The sequence below is a fragment of the Mustela lutreola genome, chromosome 15, assembly GCF_030435805.1.
Source record: "Mustela lutreola isolate mMusLut2 chromosome 15, mMusLut2.pri, whole genome shotgun sequence".
Lineage (NCBI taxonomy): Eukaryota > Metazoa > Chordata > Mammalia > Carnivora > Mustelidae > Mustela > Mustela lutreola.
In genome coordinates, this window is record NC_081304.1 from 47,791,693 (window position 1) to 47,812,301 (window position 20,609).

General features: G+C 41.9%; 1 protein-coding gene across 4 annotated transcripts in view; it reads right to left on the minus strand.

The window, feature by feature from the left end:
* LOC131816532 (multidrug and toxin extrusion protein 2-like) overlaps positions 1–20,609 on the minus strand; it is a 67,283-nt gene that overhangs the window by 22,145 nt on the left and 24,529 nt on the right. For all 4 annotated transcript variants that reach the window (XR_009348095.1, XM_059149347.1, XM_059149348.1 and 1 more), the window contains 2 exons: positions 5,405–5,518; positions 3,998–4,065 (listed from right to left, as the gene is read on the minus strand). Coding sequence is in view for 3 of the 4 variants with exons in the window: in XM_059149347.1 (XP_059005330.1) it covers positions 3,998–4,065; positions 5,405–5,518 (182 nt within the window). In the remaining variant the exon portion in view is untranslated. The remainder of the gene's footprint in view (positions 1–3,997; positions 4,066–5,404; positions 5,519–20,609) is intronic.

Here is a 20,609-nt window from a genome sequence, read left to right on the forward strand (position 1 = left end):
GGCAGAGAGGCAGGCAGAGAGAGTGAGAGGGAAGCAGGCTCCCTGCCGAGCAGAGAGCCCAATGCGGGACTCAATCTCAGGACCCTGAGATCATGACCTGAGCGGAAGGCAGCGGCTAAACCCACTGAGCCACCCAGGCGCCCCTCCTGAGTGGGGCGATGTATGTCTATATCGTGTTCTGCGTATCCATTCATCTGTCGTGGACATCTGGGTCACTTCGACCCTTGGCTCATGGGAATAATGCTGCTGTGTCCATGGGTGTGCAGCTAGCTTCTGGAGATCTTGCTTTCTTTTTCTGTGTACCCCAAAGTGACATTGCAGGATCATAGGATACATTTAATTTTTTGAAGAACAGCAGCTCCAGTGGCGCAATCGGTTAGCGCGCGGTACTTATAATTTTTTGAAGAACTGCCACGTTTTCTTCCCATAGTGGTATACACCATTTTACGTTCCTACCAATGGCACACAAGGGTCCCAATTCTTCCGTCCCCTGAGCAAGCCCTATTAGTTTCTTTGTTTTTTTTTTTTTTTTTTTTTTTTTAAATAGTAGCCCTCATGGGTATGAGACGGTATCCGAATGTAGTTTTTTGTAAGTATTTCCTAATGATTATTGATGTTGGGCATTTTTTCATGTGTTTATTGTACATCTTCCTTCCAGAAATATCTATTCAAGTCCTTGGCCCACTTTTTAATCGGTTGTTTGTTTTTTTTGCTACTGAGGTTTAGGAGTTCTGTCTATATTCTGGATAATAATCTCTTATCCATAGGATTTGTGAATATTTTCTCCCATTCTGTGGGCTGCCTCTCTCCTCTGTGGATGTTATCTTTGGATGCACATCGTTTTTCAATTTTCATGAAGTCCAGCTTGCCTGTTTTTTTCTTTTGTTGCCTGTGCCTTTGGTGTCATGTGTAAGAAATCATTGCCAAATCCAATGTCATGAAGCTTCTGCCTTGTATCTTCTTCTAAAAGTTTTACTGTTTAGGGCTTACATTTAGGTCTGTGATCCGCTTTGAGTTAATCCGTGTATATGGTGTGAGGTAATGAGACTGCAACTTCATTCTTTCTCATGTAGATGGATACCCAGTTTCCCAGTACCCATTACTGAAAAGACTGTCCTTTCCCCATTGAATGGTTGTGGCATCTTTGGCAAGAATCATCTGATCACATATGCAAGGGTTGGTCTTTGTATCTAATTTCCATCTGCTTACATGTCTTTGTTTTATTCTGGAATTTCCACCAACTGGTCAAGTTCATTATTTGATTTTCCAGCTTTAACTTCTCTGTTCATCCCATCGAGTATTACATTTGTATGGCTATAATTTGTAATTTTAAAAATCCTATCTGGTTCTTTCCCAAATATTGCTTTTTTCATTTCAGCTCCTCCTTTTATGTTGAACGATTTTAGTTAACCATGTTTTATTTTATTCCAAAATGTTAACTATTCCAAATCTTTTTTTTTATGTTGAACGATTTTAAACGTACTTTTCTATTCCCCAATTATTACTTCATCATCTCAAGCTCTGAACTCTAATTTTTCTGTTTGTTGTATCTGTCCAAACTTTTGTTCACGGTGGATTATTTCTTTGTATTTTGTGATTTTGACTGGATGTTCACCCCTGTGGGGACTTGTTTTTTTCCCAAAGGAAATAATGAAGAATTATTGGCTTACTGCCTCTAACAAAGGAAAGCCTGTGACAAGAAACAGAAAGCAGAACAGTGGTTGCTAGAGGCTGAGGGCAGGGGGAGCAGGTAACTGTGGAATGGGTAGAATTTAGAGTTTTATGGAACAAAAAGGCTCTGGAGCTTGGCAGCTCAACAATGTTAACAGAAATAAATTGCACAGTTAAAATTGGTTAAGATTCTAAATTTGGGGGCACCTGGGTGACTCAGTCACTAAGCATCTGCCTTCACCTCAGCTCATGATCCAGGTCCTGGGATTGAGCTCGGGCATCAGGCTCCATGCTCAGCGGGGTATCTGCTTCCCCCTTTGCCTCTACCCTGCCCCCCCACACCCCTGCTTGTGCTCTCTCTTGTGCACCCTCCCTCAAATAAATTAATTTTTAAAAGACGGTATATTTTATATTATGTGGGTTTTAGCACAATTAAAAATAAAAAAAAAAAAAAAAACAAAGGAAGGCTATGACAGAGCAGGTAGAAAAACAGAAGATCTGAAGAGGACAGATGTAGAAGGTAGTACTGTTGACCACTTAGCTATCACAAGCTCTAGCAGCCCCATGAAAATAAAGAAGCAACACCAAAACCCTCCCTTGATGGGATCATTTTCCACCATCAACTACCAAACCTCCAGACAGAACTGTACCTTAGCAGCCTCTGCTCCTTCGCCATGGCTCTCGCTTCCCACAAAGGTCTCCGATGACGCGAAATCTAACGGACACTTTCCATCCTCACCTAATGCGGAGCCCCTCCCAGGAGCCCCCACCCAATTGTCATTCCGTCTGTGAATGGTTCTTTATCACCTGCCTCCTGTATGACACATTCTCCTGATTTCCTTCATTCCAACTGGCCTGCCCTCCCTTTTGGCTGGGTTGTCCTATTCCTGACTTCTACATCTTGCAGTTTTCTCCTAGACACTCTCCATTTGTATTCGTAAACAACGTCATCAATCCCCACTAAAAAAAAAAAAAAAAGTTTTCATTTTTAAGAATAAAAAGAAAAAATACATGGTGGGGCACCTGGGTGGCTCAGTGGGTTAAAACCTCTGTCTTCGGCTCAGGTTATGATCCCAGGGTCCTGGGATCGAGTCCCGCATCGGGCTCTCTGCTCGGCAGGGAGCCTGCTTCCCCCTGTCTCTCTCTGCCTGCCTCTCCACCTACTTGTGATCTCTGTCTGTCAAATAAATAAATAAAATCTTTAAAAAAAAAAAATACATGGAAACAAAAATGGCCCATAATCCCAGATGGTGTTTGTTGAACTTTAAAAAAAATAAAAGAATCAAACAAACAAAGAGGAGTATCTGTACAGGTTTGGAATATTCCAAAAGAATCAAGAAGTACAAGACACAGTTATCCAAGCCAAAAACTCGGGGGTGGTTTGTGATTATTCTTACTTATTGCCTTGACTTCCACATCCAAACCCTGGTCATGTCCTCTGCCCTACAACACAACTAACTCACTTTTCTCCCGGTCCACCAGCAGCATCCTATGTGCTCACCTAGATGATTCCAGTAGCCTGCTCCAGACCTGCCCAACCACCTGTGCTCCCTTAAGCCAGCTTCTATGTGTCACACCCTTCCTTCCTCATTAGCCCAGGTTCCCGTTTTGAGTCCCGGAACATGCCACGTGCTCTCTTCCACTGGGGAGCCGTGCAGTCAGCTCTTAGCCTCTGGCTTCCCGGGCTGCCTCCCACTCCCCATTCCAGTCTCAGCTTACCAAGTAACTCAGAAGAATGGTTTCTGATTGTCCTCCCTAAAAAGGTATCCATCTCTATTTTTATGCATCTCAGACCTTTTTTTTTTTTTTTTTTTTTTGCTTCCTCTAAGGGATGTGTCATCTATGTTTGTAATGTTCTTGTGTACCTGTTTACTTCTTTATCTCCGTCTCCCTGCCAAACCACAGGCCACGAGAGGGCAGGGACTGTCTTTGTCCCCCTCTCCATCAGGTCCTAGCACCAACTCCCTAATTGTTGAATAGACATGCCAGGCACTGTGCTAAGTACTTTAACACATTTTCTATCCTATTCAGTCTTCACCTGCTACATACATACTGTTTTTCCCATTTTGTAGATGAGAAAAGTGAAGCTTGGAAAGGTTAAGTAATGAATACACAGGTGCACAGTTAGGGAACAGCACAGCAGGACTCAAACCCAATGTCTGGCTCCAAACTCCATGTTCCCCCAGGTATGCTGTGCTCCCTCCCCTGCTGTCTGTCTGTCTCCTCTCTCCCTGGAGCATGGCATGGAGGGCTGAATGAAGGCAGTGACAATGGCCCAGCAGAGTTTATGCAGAGAAAGTGCCAGGTCTCACCCTGAAGGTCTTACCATGTAGGCTGCAGAAGCCAGTTCGTAAATGATGGCCTGGGCCCCAAGCTCTGTCACACTAATCAGACCTGAAATATAGGCACAGACACATACAAAACACAACTTAGAAGGTGGGTTAAAACAAACATTTTCCTTAGGAAACTAGGATAGATCTTAATTTAGAAGAATCGAGAGGGTGCCTGGGTGGCTCAGTCGGTTAAGGGTCCACCTCTTGGTTTCAGCTCAGGTCATGATCTCATGGGTTGAGACACTGAGCGTCACGGGAGTCTGCTTGAAGGTTCTCTCCATTGGCCCTTTCCCCCAACTCATGTGCATGCTCTCTTTTTCTCCCTCAAATAAATACATGAATCTTTAAAAAAAAAAAAAAAGAATTTAAAAAGAAGCCAGGATTGGGCCCAGAAGCATAACCCAGTGGCACAATTCACTATGCATGCTGAGGAGAGCCCCAGATGTCTGCTCCCAGGACGATTCCAAGCATTGGGGTGGCTAAGACCTAATACAGGTTCAATCTACAGGCCCCTGCTCCACCGAGGAACAAAACGTCAGGTTTAGAGTAGAAAACAATAAGACTCCTGGGGTTGCAGGTCATTCCTGGGAGCCATAGGGTCACAGTATGGGAGGGGAAAGACAGAATGCAGCGGAACTCTGTATAGAGCATGGCGGGATGACAGGAATATTCAACTGTCCCCAGATCCTTTGTCTCTATTATTTCCTCTATTGCCTTACTAACAGTAAGATGGCTAAGGTGAAAGCTTATGACCAAATTATCAGATCTCTGATAGAAACAAAGATCACATTGAAAACACAGCAAAGGGGCGCCTGGGTGGCTCAGTGGGTTAAAGCCTCTGCCTTCGGCTCAGGTCATGATCCCAGGGTTCTTGGATCGAGCCCTACAACGGGCTCTCTGCTCAGCGGAGAGCCTGCTTCCTCCTCTCTCTCTCTGCCTGCCTCTCTCTCTACCTGTGATCTCTGTCTGTCAAATAAATAAATAAAATCTTTAAAAAAAAATTTTTTTTAAAAAAAAGAAAAAACAGCCAAATGAGGAACTCTGTGTTTGTAAATGGCTTAAAAACTTGCATGATCTCTAGCAAAAGTCAGTGGAAGCGGAGGGTCTGAGTCAGGAGACCCAGACTGGGGTTTCTGCTCCTCCTCTCCATGACCTTGCCAAACCTGTTAATTGGGGCCTCCCTTTCCGAATCCTTAAAGTAAAGGGCAGGGGGCAGAGCTAAAAGCCCCACTCAACTTGAATATGGTTACAGCTGGACAAGGATTTAAACCTATGTTGAAACTTCCAAGAACATCTGACACAATGGGAAAGAAGGGGGAGTAAGGCCCATGGCTCTTGAGAAGCCCTGGAGACAAGGGCGGCCAGGCTGCTCTCGGATTTCTGCTGGACCTTTGACAAACCTGCGAGGAAGGTTCCAATCTCAAAGGTCCACCACTCAATGCACACCATGAACATACTGGGAATAGCCAGCTGGATGTAGGAGCCCCATTCTTGGAAACAGTCCCAAGTCCAACCTGGAGAACAGGGAAGAAAGGAAACGGCTTTTACTTTGCAGCAGTCTCTGATACCAACAATTCTGTTTCACACACCTCCTCCTCCTCCAAATGGCCAGAGACTGCAACCACAATCATCCAGAAAAATAATACATTTTAAAGATGTCAAACAAGACCAGAGTTTGAGATGGTGGGGACAAGGCTGACAATACTTAGTGAAACTAAATTATGTATATGCCCTCCCATCCGCACATTTCATGCCTGGGTATAAATGGTAGAGACCCTTTGATAGAGCTCTGTGAGAACAGATGTAGGCTGTTCACTGAGGCAGGGTGTGGGTGTAGGCTACTGGGGGCATTGAGGAGATCATCACTAGGAAGCTAGAGAAGCAGAGTCTGATCAATGCATATTACGGTTAAAAGCAGAACACCAGATCTGTATATGGCAATATGGTTAGATCTGAAAATAGACTGCCCATGGGCAAATAATGTAAAAACAGAACCTCCCAACTACATCAAAATTTAAAACTTCTGTATATCCAAGGACACAGTCACCAGAACAGAATCTGACAGCCTGTGGAACAGGAAAAAATATTTGGAAATCATGTATCTGGTAAGGATATGGAGATATCAAGATAAGCAGAATATACAAAAAAACGACAAAACAATCTAACTAAAAAATGAGCAAAGGACTTGCACAGACATTTCTCCAAAGAAGATATGCAAACAGCCAACAAGCACATGGAAGAATGTTCAACATCACTAACCATTCGGGAAATGAAGATCAAAATTACAGTAATAAGATGGTACCTCACCCATTAGAATGGCTTCTTTAAAAAAGAAACAGAAGGGGCACCTGAGTGGCTCAGTGGGTTAAGCCTCTGCCTTCAGCTCAGGTCATGATCTCAGGGTCCTGGGATCAAGCCCCGCATTGGGCTCTCTGCTCAGCAGGAAGCCTGCTCCCCGCCCCGCCACCTGTCTCTCTGCCTCCTTGTGATCTCTCTGTCAAATAAATAAATAAAATCTTAAAAAAAAAAAAAAATAGAAAGAAACAGAAAATAACACCTCTTGGTGAGGATCAATTGTAACCCTTGTGCGCTATTGGGGGGAATCTAAAATGGGGCAGCTACTGTGGAAAAGTAGTGTGGCAGTTCCTCAAAATATTAAAAATAAAAGTATCCTATGATCTAGAATATCACCTCTGAATATACATAGAAATAACTGAAAGCATGACCTCCAGGAACTGTCTGCACACCTGTGGTCACAGCAGCATTATTCCCAAGAGCCAAGAGGTGGATGTGACCCAAATGTCCACCGACAGATGAGTGGATACGCAGAATGCAACACAGACATAACAACTGAGTATGATTCCGCCTTAAAAAGGAAGGAGGGCCGGGGTGCCTGGGTGGCTCAGTGGGTTAAAGCCTCTGCCTCTGGCTCAGGTCATGATCCCGGGGTCTTAGGATCAAGCCCCACATCGGGCTCTCTGCTCAGCGGGAAGCATACTTCCCCCCGCTCTCTCTCTGCCTGCCTCTCTGCCTACTTGTGATCTCTGTCTGTCAAATAAATAAATAAAATCTTAAAAAAAAAAAAAAGGGAAGGAGGGCCTGACAGGTGCTGCAACAGGGATGAACCCTGAGGACACTATGCTAAGACGCAAAAAGACAAATACTGTATACGATTCCACTTCTGTGAGATATCTAAAGAAGTCAAACCGGAGACAGATAGCAGAATGATGGAACGGTGGTTGCTCCGGGATGGAAGGAGGGGGAATAGGAGTTTCTCTTTAATGGGGACAGAGTTCCAGTTTTGTGGGATTAAAAAAGTTCTGGAGATGGATGCTGGTGGTGGTGGTCGTACAGAGTGAATGTGCTTTCACACTACTTAACTACACCCTTCAAAGAAGATGGTATATTTTAGGTTATGTATGTTTCAGTACGACTTAAAACAAAACAACACAATATCGTGCTAAATCAGAAAGGTCAATAAACTTCTTCTGTAAAGGGCCAAATAGTAAATATTTTCAACATTGCTGGCCAGACAATCTGTGCCACTGTAGCAGCAAGGAAACAGCCACTGGCAACGCGCAAGTGATTAGGCATGGCTGTGTTCCAGTCAAACTTTGGTTACAGAAACAAGCTGCAGCTGGATCGGGTCCATGAGGCTGTTTGCCAATCTCTGTAGCAAGTGAAAAAAAATTATGGGGATGGGGGAGAAATCTGAACTATAATACTGTTAGGCAAGTATAAACATATATGTGGGCCAAAAACAATAAAACCAATTTGCAGTTTTCAAAGATGCAAACGAAGACATATACAAAGCACAGAGAGGGAGCCCTGAGGGAGGAGGATACGAATTACGAAATGGAGGGAGAAACAGTCTAAAACAGAGAGGAGCCCTATAAGACACGACATCCGTGCACCATGAATTGAGTGTGAGAAACTCAGTGCTTCAGATCTAAGGTCCAGGGTAGGAGAGGGGAAGAAGGGGGAGGGGAAGAAGGCACTGAAAAACACTGAGGAATTCCTGTATCATAAGAACAAAGAAAGGTACCAAGAGCCATCTTGCCACTCACCTTACTGGGTTCCGAGGGAAGAGAGGGCCTAGGACCCCACCCCACCCCCAAATTTGGAGGAGAAGGCTTGAGGGGAAAACAACATCAAGAACGAATGGAGGGGTGCCTGGGTGGCTCAGTTGGTTGGGCGACTGCCTTCAGCTCAGGTCATGATCCTAAAGTCCCAGGATTGAGTTCTGCATCGGGCTCCCTGTTTGGTGGGGAGTCCGCTTCTCTGTCTGACCTGCCCTCTTCTCATGCTCTCTCTCGCTCTCATTTTCTCTCTCTCAAATAAATAAATAAAATCTTTTTAAAAAAAAGAAAAAAAAGAACGAATGGAGGAAGATGGGAGAGGAATAGACCTTAATTTCGTCTGGTCCCAGGAATTCCAGGTCCCAGGATTTGCTATCAAATCATTCTTAACACCTGCAAACTCAACCGGAGACTGAAGACAAGAAGAGCAGCAATTCTAGGAACAGAAAATCGACCACCATCTGGAAGGAACGATGTGGGGAGAAGTGAATCTGAGGTGACATATAGGAAGATAGACCATGGGGGGAGGGGCCAGGTCCCAGCAAGCAGTAGAGCAGGAAAGCACAAAATTGAAACTTGTACAAGTCTGCTTCACTGAGTGACATCACTCCAGAGGCTAAGTAGGGGTGGAGCCCTCGTGGGGACAGTGTGGTCTCAGGACCTGCTGGGTCACAGAAGGATTGAGGGTGTCTAAGTGTGGCAGAGCCCCAGGTATCGGAGTGGGGAAGCCAGCTGCAGAGACAGAGCCAAGGTGGGGGCTCTCAGCTCAGGGTTACCTTAAACCATGGCACATTTGGGCCACTGCTCTTCCAGCAAGGACCCCACAAGTGGCAGATCCGGGGAGACCCCCAGCGTGAGAGCGCACAGCAGGAATCGGCTAGGTTTGGAGACGCCAAACAGGGCTGAGTGTCAGAGACACTCGGTCGCAGGCTGGGTGAGCACAGAGCAGCAGCCGGAAACCAGGGAGATGGGAGGGATTGAGTGCTTTCCTCCAAGGGTGCACTGAGAATGGGACCCTGAGCACTCAGCTCCTCCAGGCTGGAGATTAGGAGGCCACCATTTTCATTCCTGTCCTCCAAAGCAGTATGGAAAGCGCTCAGGGAAAAAAAGCTCCAAAAGCAAACCTGAGCAGATTGCTTAGCTCGGTCCCTAGCAAGGGTGGTGCAAGTCCACCTCAGGCAAATACACTGGAAACGCCACACAACAGGTCCCTCCGCCAGAAAATCAGTAAGATCATCCGGCCATCAAGTTTACAGATCAATGAGAATTGCAAAACTCCAGCGCTAGGGGAATACAGCACATAGAACTTGTGGTTTTTCCCCCATGATTCCTTAGTCTTTCAACTTTCATTTTTTTCTTTCCTTCTCAACCAATTTCTTATTTTATCAACTTTTAAAAATCTTTTTTGATTTTCATTTTTACAGTTACATTCTATCCCTTCATTATGTAAGTTTTTCTTTCTTTATAATTTTGGGATGCAACTTCTTCTAACAGACTAAAATATAGTCAAAATCTAATGTTGGATCATATTCTCTTTTATGTTGTTGTTTCTTCATTTGTTTTGTTTTGTTAAAGGCTTTTAAAATTTTCATCTTTGCAGTTCTATCTTTTCAGTGTATTTAATTTTATCTTTTACAATTATTTCTTCACAATTTTGGGGTCTAGTTTTCTAAAATAAAAAGAAAATACACACAAAATCCAATGTATTGCTCTATTCTGCTCATCTGTCTAATTATACTCTTTTTTTTCTTTCTCCCCTGACCCCCAGTTTCAGGTATCTTCTGATTTGTTTAGCATATATTTTTCTGGGGTCATTGTTGCCATTTTGCATTTTGTTCTATCATTCATCTATTCTTCTCTGGATAGAACAACAAGACGGAGAAGTATCAAAAGGTGACTATCAAAAAAGAGAACAAGAAGCAGTACTGACTGCAAGGGACCTAATCAATATGGACATAAGTTAAGATGTTGGAACTAGAGTTAGGAATAATGATTACAAGGATATTAGCTGGGCTTGAAAAAAGCATAGAAGACACTAGAGAAACCCTTTCTGGAGAAGTAAAAGAACTAAAATCTAACTGGTGGTGGGTATTATGGAGGGCATGTATTGCATGGAACACTGGGTGTGGTACATAAGCAATGAATTCTGGAACACTGAAAAGAAATTTTAAAAATAAATAATTTTTTAAAAGTGAAAAAGATTGTCAATGAGATGCAATAAAAAAATGGAGGCTCTTGCTAGGATAAATGAGGCAGAAGAGAGAATTAGTGATATAGAACACCAAACAATGGAGAATAAAGAAGTTGAGAAAAAGAGTGATAAACAACAAGGGGAGAATTTGAGAGCTAAGTGATACCATAAAGTGAAACAATATTAGAATAATTGGGATACCAGAGGAGGAAAGAGAAAAAGAGGGGCACAAGATATACTGGGTACAAGGTATAGTGGAGACTTCCCTAATGTGGGGAAGAAAACGGACATCAAAATCCAGGAGGCAGAGAGAACCTCCCTCAAAGTCAATAAAAATAGGTCAACACCCCAACATATGATAATGAAACTTACAAATCTCAAGAGAAAAGGAGAAAATCCTGAAAGCAGCTCAGGACTAAAGATCTGTATCCTACAATGGTAGAAATACTAAATTGGCAGCAGACCTGTCCACAGAAACCTGGTAGGCCAGAAACCATGGATATGATATATTCAGGGTGATGAGAAAAATATGCAGCCAAGAATACTTTACCCAGCTAGAATGTCATTCAAAATAGGAGTGATTTAAAAAAAAAATGTCAGGACAAACTAAAAGAATTCATGTCACCAAACCAGCCCTACAAGAAATATTAAAAGGGATCCTTTAAGCAAAAAGAGAGCACAAAAGTAACATAGACCAGAAAGGAACAGAGACAATACACAGTGACAGTCACCTTACAGGCAATACAATGGCACTAAATTCGTATCTTTCAATATCTATCCTGAATGTAAATGGGCTAAATGCCCCCAATCAGAAGACACAGGATATCAGACTGAATAAAAAAGGCAAGACTCATTGATATGCTGTCTGCAAGAGACTCATTTTAGACCCAAAGATACCTCCAGATTGAAGTTGAAGAGGTAGAAAACCCTTTATCATGCTAATGGACATCAAAAGACAGCTGGGATGGCAAGCCTTATATCAAACAAAATATATTTTAAACCAAAGACTGTAATAAGAGGTGAGGAAGGACACTATGTCATAATTATGAGGTCTATCCAACAAGAAGATCTAACATTGTAAATATTTATGCCCCAAACATGGGAGCAGCCAATTACATAAGCTCATTAATAACAAAATTAAAGAAATCAATAATAATACAATAATAGTAGGGGATTTTTAACAACCCCCTCTCTGCAATGGACAGATCATCTAAGCAGAAGATCAACAAGGAAATAAAAGCTTTGAATGACACACTGGACCAGATGGACATCACAGATATATTAAGAACATGCCATCCCAAAGCAACAAAATACATATTAATCTCTATTACACAAGGAACATTCTCCAGAATAGATCACATCCTGGGACAAATCAGGTCTCAACTGGTACCAAAAGACTAGGTTCATTCCCTGTATATTTTTGGACCATAATGCTTTGAAACTGAAACTCAATCACATGAGGAAAGTTGGAAAGAACCCAAATACATGGAGGCTAAAGACCATCCTACTAAAGAATGAATGGGTCAACCAGGAAATTAAAGAAGAACTTTAAAAATTCATGGAAAAAGATGAAAATGAAAACATAGCTGTTCAAAACCTTTGGTATGCAACAAAGGTGATCTTTTAAGAGGGACATATATAGCACTACAAGCCTTTCCCAAAAAAACAAGAAAGGTCTCACATACACAACCTAACCTTACACCTAAAGGAGTGGGAGTAAGAAAAACAAATAAAGCCTACGCCTAGCAGAAGAGAAATAATTAATATTAGAGCAGAAACCAATGAAATAGAAACCAAAAGAAGAGTAGAACAGATCAATAAAACTAAGAGCTGGTTCTTTGAAAGAATTAATAAGATTGATAAACCCCTGGCCAGACTTATCAAAAATAAAAGAGAAAGGAGCCAAGTAGATAAAATCATGAATTTAAGAGGGGAGATCACAACCAACACTGAAGAAATACCAACAAATTAGATAATCTGGAAGAAATGGATCCATGATATAAACTACCAAAACTGAACCAGGAAGAAATAGAAAACCTGAACAGACCCATAATCAGCAAGGAAATTGAAGCAGTCATCAAAAATTTCCCAATAAACAAGAGCCCAGGGCCAGACGGCTTCCCAGGGGAATTCTACCAAATGTTTAAAGAATTAATACCTATTCTTCTGAAGCTGTTTCAAAAAACCAAAATGGAAGGAAAACTTCCCAACTCTTTTTATGAGGCCAGCATTACCTTTATCCCAAAACCAGACAAAGACCCCATCAAAAAGAATTACTGACCAATATCCCTGATGAACACGGATGCAAAAATTTTCACCACAATAGTAGTCAATAGGATCTAACAGTACATTAAAAGGATTGTTCTCCACAACCAAGTGGGATTTATTCCTGGGCTGCAATGCTGGCTTAACATCCACAGATCAATCAATGTGATATAATACATTAATAAAAGAAAGAAGAACCATATGATACTCTCAGTAGATGCTTAAAAAGCTTTTGACAAAGCATCATTCCTTGATCAAAACTCTTCAAAGTGTAGGGATGGAAGGTACATACCTCAATATCATAAAATCCATATACAAAAACCCCACAGCAAATATCATTCTTAATGTGGGAAAACTGAGAGCTTTTTCCCTAAGGTCAGGAATATGGCAGTGCTGTCCACTATCACCACTGCCATTCAACATAGTACTAGAAGCCCTAGCCTCAGCAATCAGACAATAAAAAGAAATAAAAGGTATCCAAATTGGCAAAGAAGAATCCAAACTCTCATTTGTTGCAGATGACATGATACTCTGTGTAGAAAACCCAGATGACTCCACCTCAAAATTGCTGGCACTCATACAGGAATTCAGCAAAGTGGCAGGATATATCAAATCAATACACAGAAATTAATCGCATTTCTATACACTAACAATGAGACAGAAGAAAGAGAAATTAAGCAGTCCATCTCATTTACAATTGTACCCAAAACCATAAGATAGGTAGGAATAAACCTAACCAAAGAGGCAAGGGGTATGCACACAGAAAACTACAGAATGCTCATGAAATAAATTGAGGAAGACACAAAGAAATAGAAAAACGTTCCATGCTTATGGATTGGAAGAACAAATATTGTTAAAATGTCTATGCTCCCTAGAGCAATCTACACATTCAGTGCAATCCCTAACAAAATATCATCAATTTTTTTCACAGAGCTGGGACAAAAAAATCCTAAAATTTGTATGGAACAAGAAAAGACCCCCAAATAGCCAAAAGAATGTTGAAAAAGAAAACCAAAGCTGTTGGCATCACAATTTTGGACTTCAAGCGTCTATTAGAAAGCTGTTATCATAAAGACAGTATGGTACTTGCACAAAACAGACACATAGATCAATGGAACAGAACTGGACCAGAAATGGACCCCCAACTCTATGGTCAACTAATCTTCAACAAAGCAGGAAAAAATATCCAATGGAAAGGACAGTCTCTTCAACAAATGTTGTTGGGAAAATTGGACAGCCACATGCAGGAGAATGGAACTAGACCATTTCCTTACATCATACATAAAAAATAGACTTAAATGAAAGAAAGACCTAAAGGGGAGACAGGAATCCATCAAAATCCTATAGGAGAACATAGGCAGCAACCTCTGTGACCTTGGCCACAACAACTTCTTGCCAGACAGTCTCCAAAGGCAAGGGAAGCAAAAGCAAAAATGAACTGTTGAGACTTTATCCAGATAAAAACCTTTTGTACAGCAAAGGAAACAGTCGACAAAACCAAAAGACAACTGACAGAATGGGAGAAGATATTTGCAAATGACGTATCAGATAAAGGGCTAGTGTTCAAAACCTATAAAGGACTTCTCAAACTCAACACCCAAAGAGCACATAATCTAATCAAGAAATGGGCAAAAGACATGAATAGACATTTCTCCAAAGAGACATAATAATTGGCCAACAGACATAAGAAAAAGTGCTTGACATCACTCGGCATCAGGGAACTACAAATCAAAACCACAGTGAGATACCACCTCATACCAGTCAGAATAATTAAAATTAACAAGTGCAGAAACAACAGATGTTGGCGAGGATGCAGAGAAAGGGGCACCCTTCTACAATGTTGGTGGAAATGCAAGCTGGTGCAGCCACTCTGGAAAACAGTATGGAGGTTCCTCCTAAGGTTGAAATAGAGCTACCTACAACCCAACAGTTCCACTACTGGGAACCCATAGACACAAATGTAGTGATCTGAAGGGGCACCTGTACTCCAATATTTATGGCAGCAATGTCCACAAGAGCCAAACTATGGAAAGAGCCTAGATGTCCAGCGACAGATGAGTGGATAAAGATGTAGTGTGTGTGTGTGTGTGTGTGTGTGTGTGTATACATATATATGTGTATATATATATGTGTGTGTATATATGTATATATGTGTATATGTGTATATATATGTATATATATATATATATATGTATATATGTGTATATATATGTGTGTGTATATATATATATATATATATGTATGTGTATACAAACACACACACACACACACAGTGGAATACTACACAGCCATCAAAAGAAATGAAATCTTGCCATTGGTAATAACATGGATGGAACTAGAGGGTATTATGCTAAGCGAATTAAGTCATTCAGAGAAAGACAATTATCATATGATTTCACTCATGTGTGAAATTTAAGAAACAAAGCAGGATAACAGGGGAAGAGAAGAAAAAATAAAACAAGATGAAAACAGAGGGAGACATGGGGCGCCTGGGTGGCTAAGTGGGTTGGTTATACCTCTGCCTTTGGCTCAGGCCGTGGTCTCAGGGTCCTGGGATCAAGCCCCACATCAGGCTCTCTGCTCAGCAGGGAGCCTGCTTTCCCCTCTCTCTCTGCCTCCCTCTCTGCCTACTTGTGATCTCTCTCTCTGTCAAATAAATAAATAAATAGAATCTTAAAGGAAAAAATATATATAACAGAGAGAGACAAACCACAAAAGACCCTTAACTACAGGGAACAGAGGGTTGCTGGAGGGAAGGGAGGTGGGGGGATGGGGTAACTGGGTGATGGGCATTAAGGAGGCAGGTGATGTAATGACCACCGGTGTTACATGAAACTGATGAATCCCTGACCTCTCCTCCTGAAACCAGTGATACATTATATGTTAATTAAAACAACAGCAACAAAAGAACCAACGGAGAATGTTCCACATGAATTACATTACAGCTATGGCTGGTGACAAGTGTCAGGGGTCAAGGTATAAGCCCCGGTGAGCAGGGAGCATTCAGAGCCAGGGAAGCACTGTCCCTTTGCTGTCCCCCATTGAAAGCCTAGAAAACCTGCTTGTCAGTCTAGAGCCATGGGCACAAATGAGCCATGAGCAGAAAGGGTCACTGCGTATAGGAGAGGGCTTGAACCTGATGTACAGTCATGGTGAGGAAACCCAAGTTAAGACACTAGGACTGGAGCAGGTATGTTTCATTTGACCTGAACAGACACAGAAGCTTTAAAAAAAATGGGCAGGACATGTATGGGACTCAGAAGGAGGACAATCCCCTTGGGAAATAAGGTCACAGACAAAATCATAAAGAAGCCAATTGAAACCACACTCTGAGTTAGCTAGCATGTCAGATGACGCTTCATGAAATCAAGTATGGTTTTCAACACATCTAAGATATCATTATAAGCCACAAAGTATCTGCCAATTAAATGACGATGTGGCATTTTAGCACATCAACTGAAAGAGAAATTCTAAATTTTAGAGATACAAAAATGCAAAAAAATATGAGCCCTGGAATTAACAAAATGTGGGTAGACATATGTTTCATGACCCAGGATATAAACAGATTTTTTTAAAAATCTAATACCAGTAAATAAACTCCACAAAACAACATAGGAAAGATTTACACCTGACAGAGTAGAAATGATAGGGCAGCCTGAAGAAAAATTCTTAAGTAAGAGTTCTGAGAAATAAATAGTTTTGAAATAAGGATAGGCAGAAAAAGGACCAAGTAATCTTAGAAATAAAGAATGTAACTGTTGCAAATTTAAAATAATAAATAAATAATAAAAAATAAATAAACGAATCAGAAACTAGGCAAGTCACTGCTTAAAAGATACTTCGCAAAAGATAGGAATGAGCTCTCTCAAAGCACAGGAAAGAGTTGTGGAGAGAGAATATATGAAGAGAAATTAAGCAGTCTGGAAGGTTACCTGAGTGAGAGGACAGGACAGTCAGAAATGGGAGAATAAACAGAAGGAAGGGCTAAACTTTCCCATGGTTTAATGGAGGCCCTCAGATCAAGAAAGCTTACTGAATGGCTACAAGATATTTTTTTTTAAAAATCCTCATGTGTCCATGTTATAGTACAAAAAGGAAGAGAAAATCTTTAAAACTACAGGAGAAAATCCCCAATTATCTACAAAACAAAGACAACCCAGTTGATGATAGACTTGTCACCAAGAACAAGAAGGACATAGTGTCATATCAGTCATGCAGAGCTACTATCAACTTAGATTTTTAAACCCAGCAATATTCAAGAATATTGAATATTTGGGACGCCTGGGTGGCTCAGTTGGTTAAGCAGCTGCCTTCGGCTCAGGTCATGATCCCAGCGTCCTGGGATCGAGTCCCACATCGGGCTCCTTGCTCCGCAGGGAGCCTGCTTCTCCGTCTGACTCTGCCTTCCACTCTGTCTGCCTGTGCTCGCTCTTGCTCGCTCTCTCTGACAAATAAATAAAATCTTAAAAAAAAAAAAAAAGAATATTGAATATTCAATATCCAAGAAATTTATTTCTTGAGGGTGAGGCACAAGTAGGGGGAGGCGCAGAGGGAGAAGCAGACTCCCTGTTGAGCAGGGAGCCTAATGTGGGCCTCGATCTCAGCTCCCTGGGCTCATGACCTGAGCCAAAGGCAGAGAGTTAACCAACGGAGTCACCCAGGTGCCCGATAAAGGCATTTTTTTTTTAAGAATTTTTTTTTAAGACACCCGCACACTAAGGGTTTACTCCTTACCTGCCCTTCCTGAAAGGACCACTGAAAGATATAGGTCATCAAAAATAAAAAGAATCTGGAAGGAACGGACAAGATTCAAGCAGCAACAGTGAAAATATCTGCATCTCAAACATGTTGATAAATCAAAATACGACAAAATAATGTTTTATTAGAATTTTTTAAAATTTGCAACTCAACTTATAATGAACGATAATGCAAAAGAGAAGGCAGGGCAGGGAAGGGTTGCAAACTTCTCTGGGAAGAAAACAAAGAGAAGAAAAAACACGCATTTTCAAATATTACAGTGAGCAGGAAAGTTGCCTGGACCACCATCATCCCTGCCTTTCCTGGAAATGTAATTTTCACGCAAGGTTCCAGAGCCCCTTGCATGGAACACCGAAACACCTACCCTCAGACTTCCAGTCACACGGTCAGTTATGTGAAGTTGTAATGGTAACACTAGATTGAGTTGGTCGTTTGGTTTTTGTAACTTACAGCTGAAAGCATCCAAACTGTCGCAACTATGCATCCTAATAATCTAAGAATATATGAAATACCAACGTAGTAATTATTCAAGTGAGAATTGGCAGTGGACGTTAGAGCCATTGGATGAAAATTTATTGCCACAATGGAGAGTCAAACGCATCCCATCACATTACAGGCTGCTTTCTAGTCACGAAGGAGAGAATGTGTATTTCCAGTGGGGAAATCTGGCAGTCGCTGCTTCAGCCAAATGACCAAACCCACACCACCTGACACCACAGATCTCCACAGGGGCTGAGTCTTGTATGTAGCATTCCTACCCAAATGCTTTCTTCTGCCTCTGCTCATGAGGAAACAAATGGATCCAAGACATTCTCCAAGACAACCAGCAGAGGCTCTTGGGAAGATGAGTGTCAGGAAAACAGAAGAAGGTGGGGAGGTTGGGTAGCTAAAAAGGGGCTAAGGACAGGGAATAAGAACAACAAATATGGCAAAATGTTAACCGTCGGGAAATTCAGAGAACGTGCGGCTGAATGACCGCTAAACCATTCTTTGTACTTTTCAGTGGGCGTGAGCATTTTGCAAATAAAAAGTTGGAGAGCACAATGAGAAAGGTTTGGAACTGGAAAACCACTGAAACCAGGTAAGGGCAAGACACAGGTATCCAGTACCCTTCATTGAATGCCTTATGTCACAGTCTTTGTCCTAAACCCTTCATGTGGGTAACTCCATCAATCCTCTCAACAATGAGAGGACGTAGGTCCTGTTTTTAGGACTGCTATTTCACATGTGGGGAAACAGAGACATGGAAGTTGGGTAATAGTCCCAGTTTCCACTGAAGAGGCGGGACCTGAACAGAGGTGGTCTGGATCCAGAGTCAACGAGTCAACGTGTTGAACGATGAGGCAAGCGGCGTGCCCACTGCATCCCAAATGAAGAGGGGTTACAGTAAGAATACAACAAAGACAGACAGACAGACAACTGACAAATACAGGAAGAGGGGGGTAGGGAGTAAACAAACCACGCAAAAAGAGAAAACATAAAGTAAGTAATTCCTAGTAAGTGCGTCCTACCATGTTTTAGTTACGATAAATGCAAAAGGGTAAAGCCACGGATTTGAAATTAGAGATCCTTGGAGAGAAGAGGGTAATGTGCTATTTATGAAAGAAATGCCTGAAACAGAACGACTTAATGGTAGAATAGAGAAAGCTGGCTCAAGAGACAGGACAAGTTGCTCTCATACATTCTGGACACAAGTTGTTGGGGTGCTGGTCCATGGCAATTGATCAGAAAGGAAAACAATTTCAGTTTCAGTGAGCTGGACTGACCAAAGGCCTTGGACTTCGGGCCACCAGATCCACACAGGCCCCATACAGAGCAAGCAGTTGCAAAAGAGGCTTCAGGCTGTGCTATGGGGACAACACAGTCAGAACAAGGCTTTGAAGCTACATAAATATCAGGCTGGATGACAAAGCGGAGGAAAAAAAACACTTAGTACAAGTATCTTGGGGGGGTGGAAAAAACCGCATCTGAGTGGTCATAAACAGTACTTTGGAAATACTTGATGTAATGGAAAAGTCTACCCACAGGGAGGGGAAGGGCTCTTATGCCAGGTCACAGACACAGGGCACTATCCAGAAAGACAAGTCCAAGTCAACCCCCCGAACCACTGCCTGCCACCAGCATCCTTAAACCCAGCCCATCGGAGAAGGTCACTTTGCCCTATAGGCCGGTGGACTAAAATCATTCCTGGAGGAGAAATAAGAGCAGAAGTAAGAATGAGAAAAAAGAAAATGAAAAAAACAAATTCATATTTTTCAAATTAAGACTTCTGTAAATGAGTCTAGTGTGAGAAACCTATTAGTTTTATAATCATTAAACATGTTGTATATAATCTTTTTTTTTTAAGATTTTATTTATTTGAGGGGCGCCTGGGTGGCTCAGTAGGTTAAAGCCTCTGCCTTCGGCTCAGGTCATGATCCCAGGGTCCTGGGATCGAGCCCCCCATCGGGCTCTCTGCTCAGCGGGGAGCCTGCTCCTACTTGTGATCTCTGTCAAATAAATAAATAAAATCTTTTTAAAAAAAAAAGATTTTATTTATTTATTATTATTATTTTTTAAAGATTTTATTTATTTATTTGACAGACAGATCACAAGTAGGCAGAGAGGCAGGCAGAGAGAGAGAGAGAGAGGGAAGCAGGCTTCCCGCGGAGCAGAGAGCCCAATGCGGGGCTCAATCCCAGGACCCTGAGATCATGACCCAAGCCGAAGGCAGCAGCCCAAACCACTGAGCCACCCAGGCGCCCCAAGATTTTATTTATTTGACAGAGAGAGAGAACACAAGTGGGTTTGGGGGACGGGAGAAGCAGACTCCCTGCTGAGCAGGAAGCCCCAGGTCCCTGGGATCATGACCTGAGCCAAAGGCAGCTGCTTAACCGACTGAGCCACCAGCCCCCAAACATTTTGTTATAATCTCAAAACTGTTTTTAAGGTGGTTTGAAGCATTTATGGGATTGACAGATTAAACCTAAGGTTTTAATTAAAAGTGTGAAAGTGATAAATTTACAACCAATGTTTAAATGTCTGGGAAGTCTAAATTGTCAATTCTAAGTTTTGGGGTCTTATGTAAGCACTGAAGGAATAGTTAGACAAATGATTAATTAAAGGATGTTAAATAGTTAATAATTTCACAACAGGTAAATCAGTCCATACCAAAATCCTACCCCTCCTCCCAACATTATTAAAGGATCCACCAACCTTGTACAATGAGCTGAATCTGCAGAGGGTCCCAAATACGCATTTATGTTTATAAAAACCCATTTAGATATGGCCCTTCCCCTCCATCATTAAAACCAAGCAGCACCTGGGTGGCTC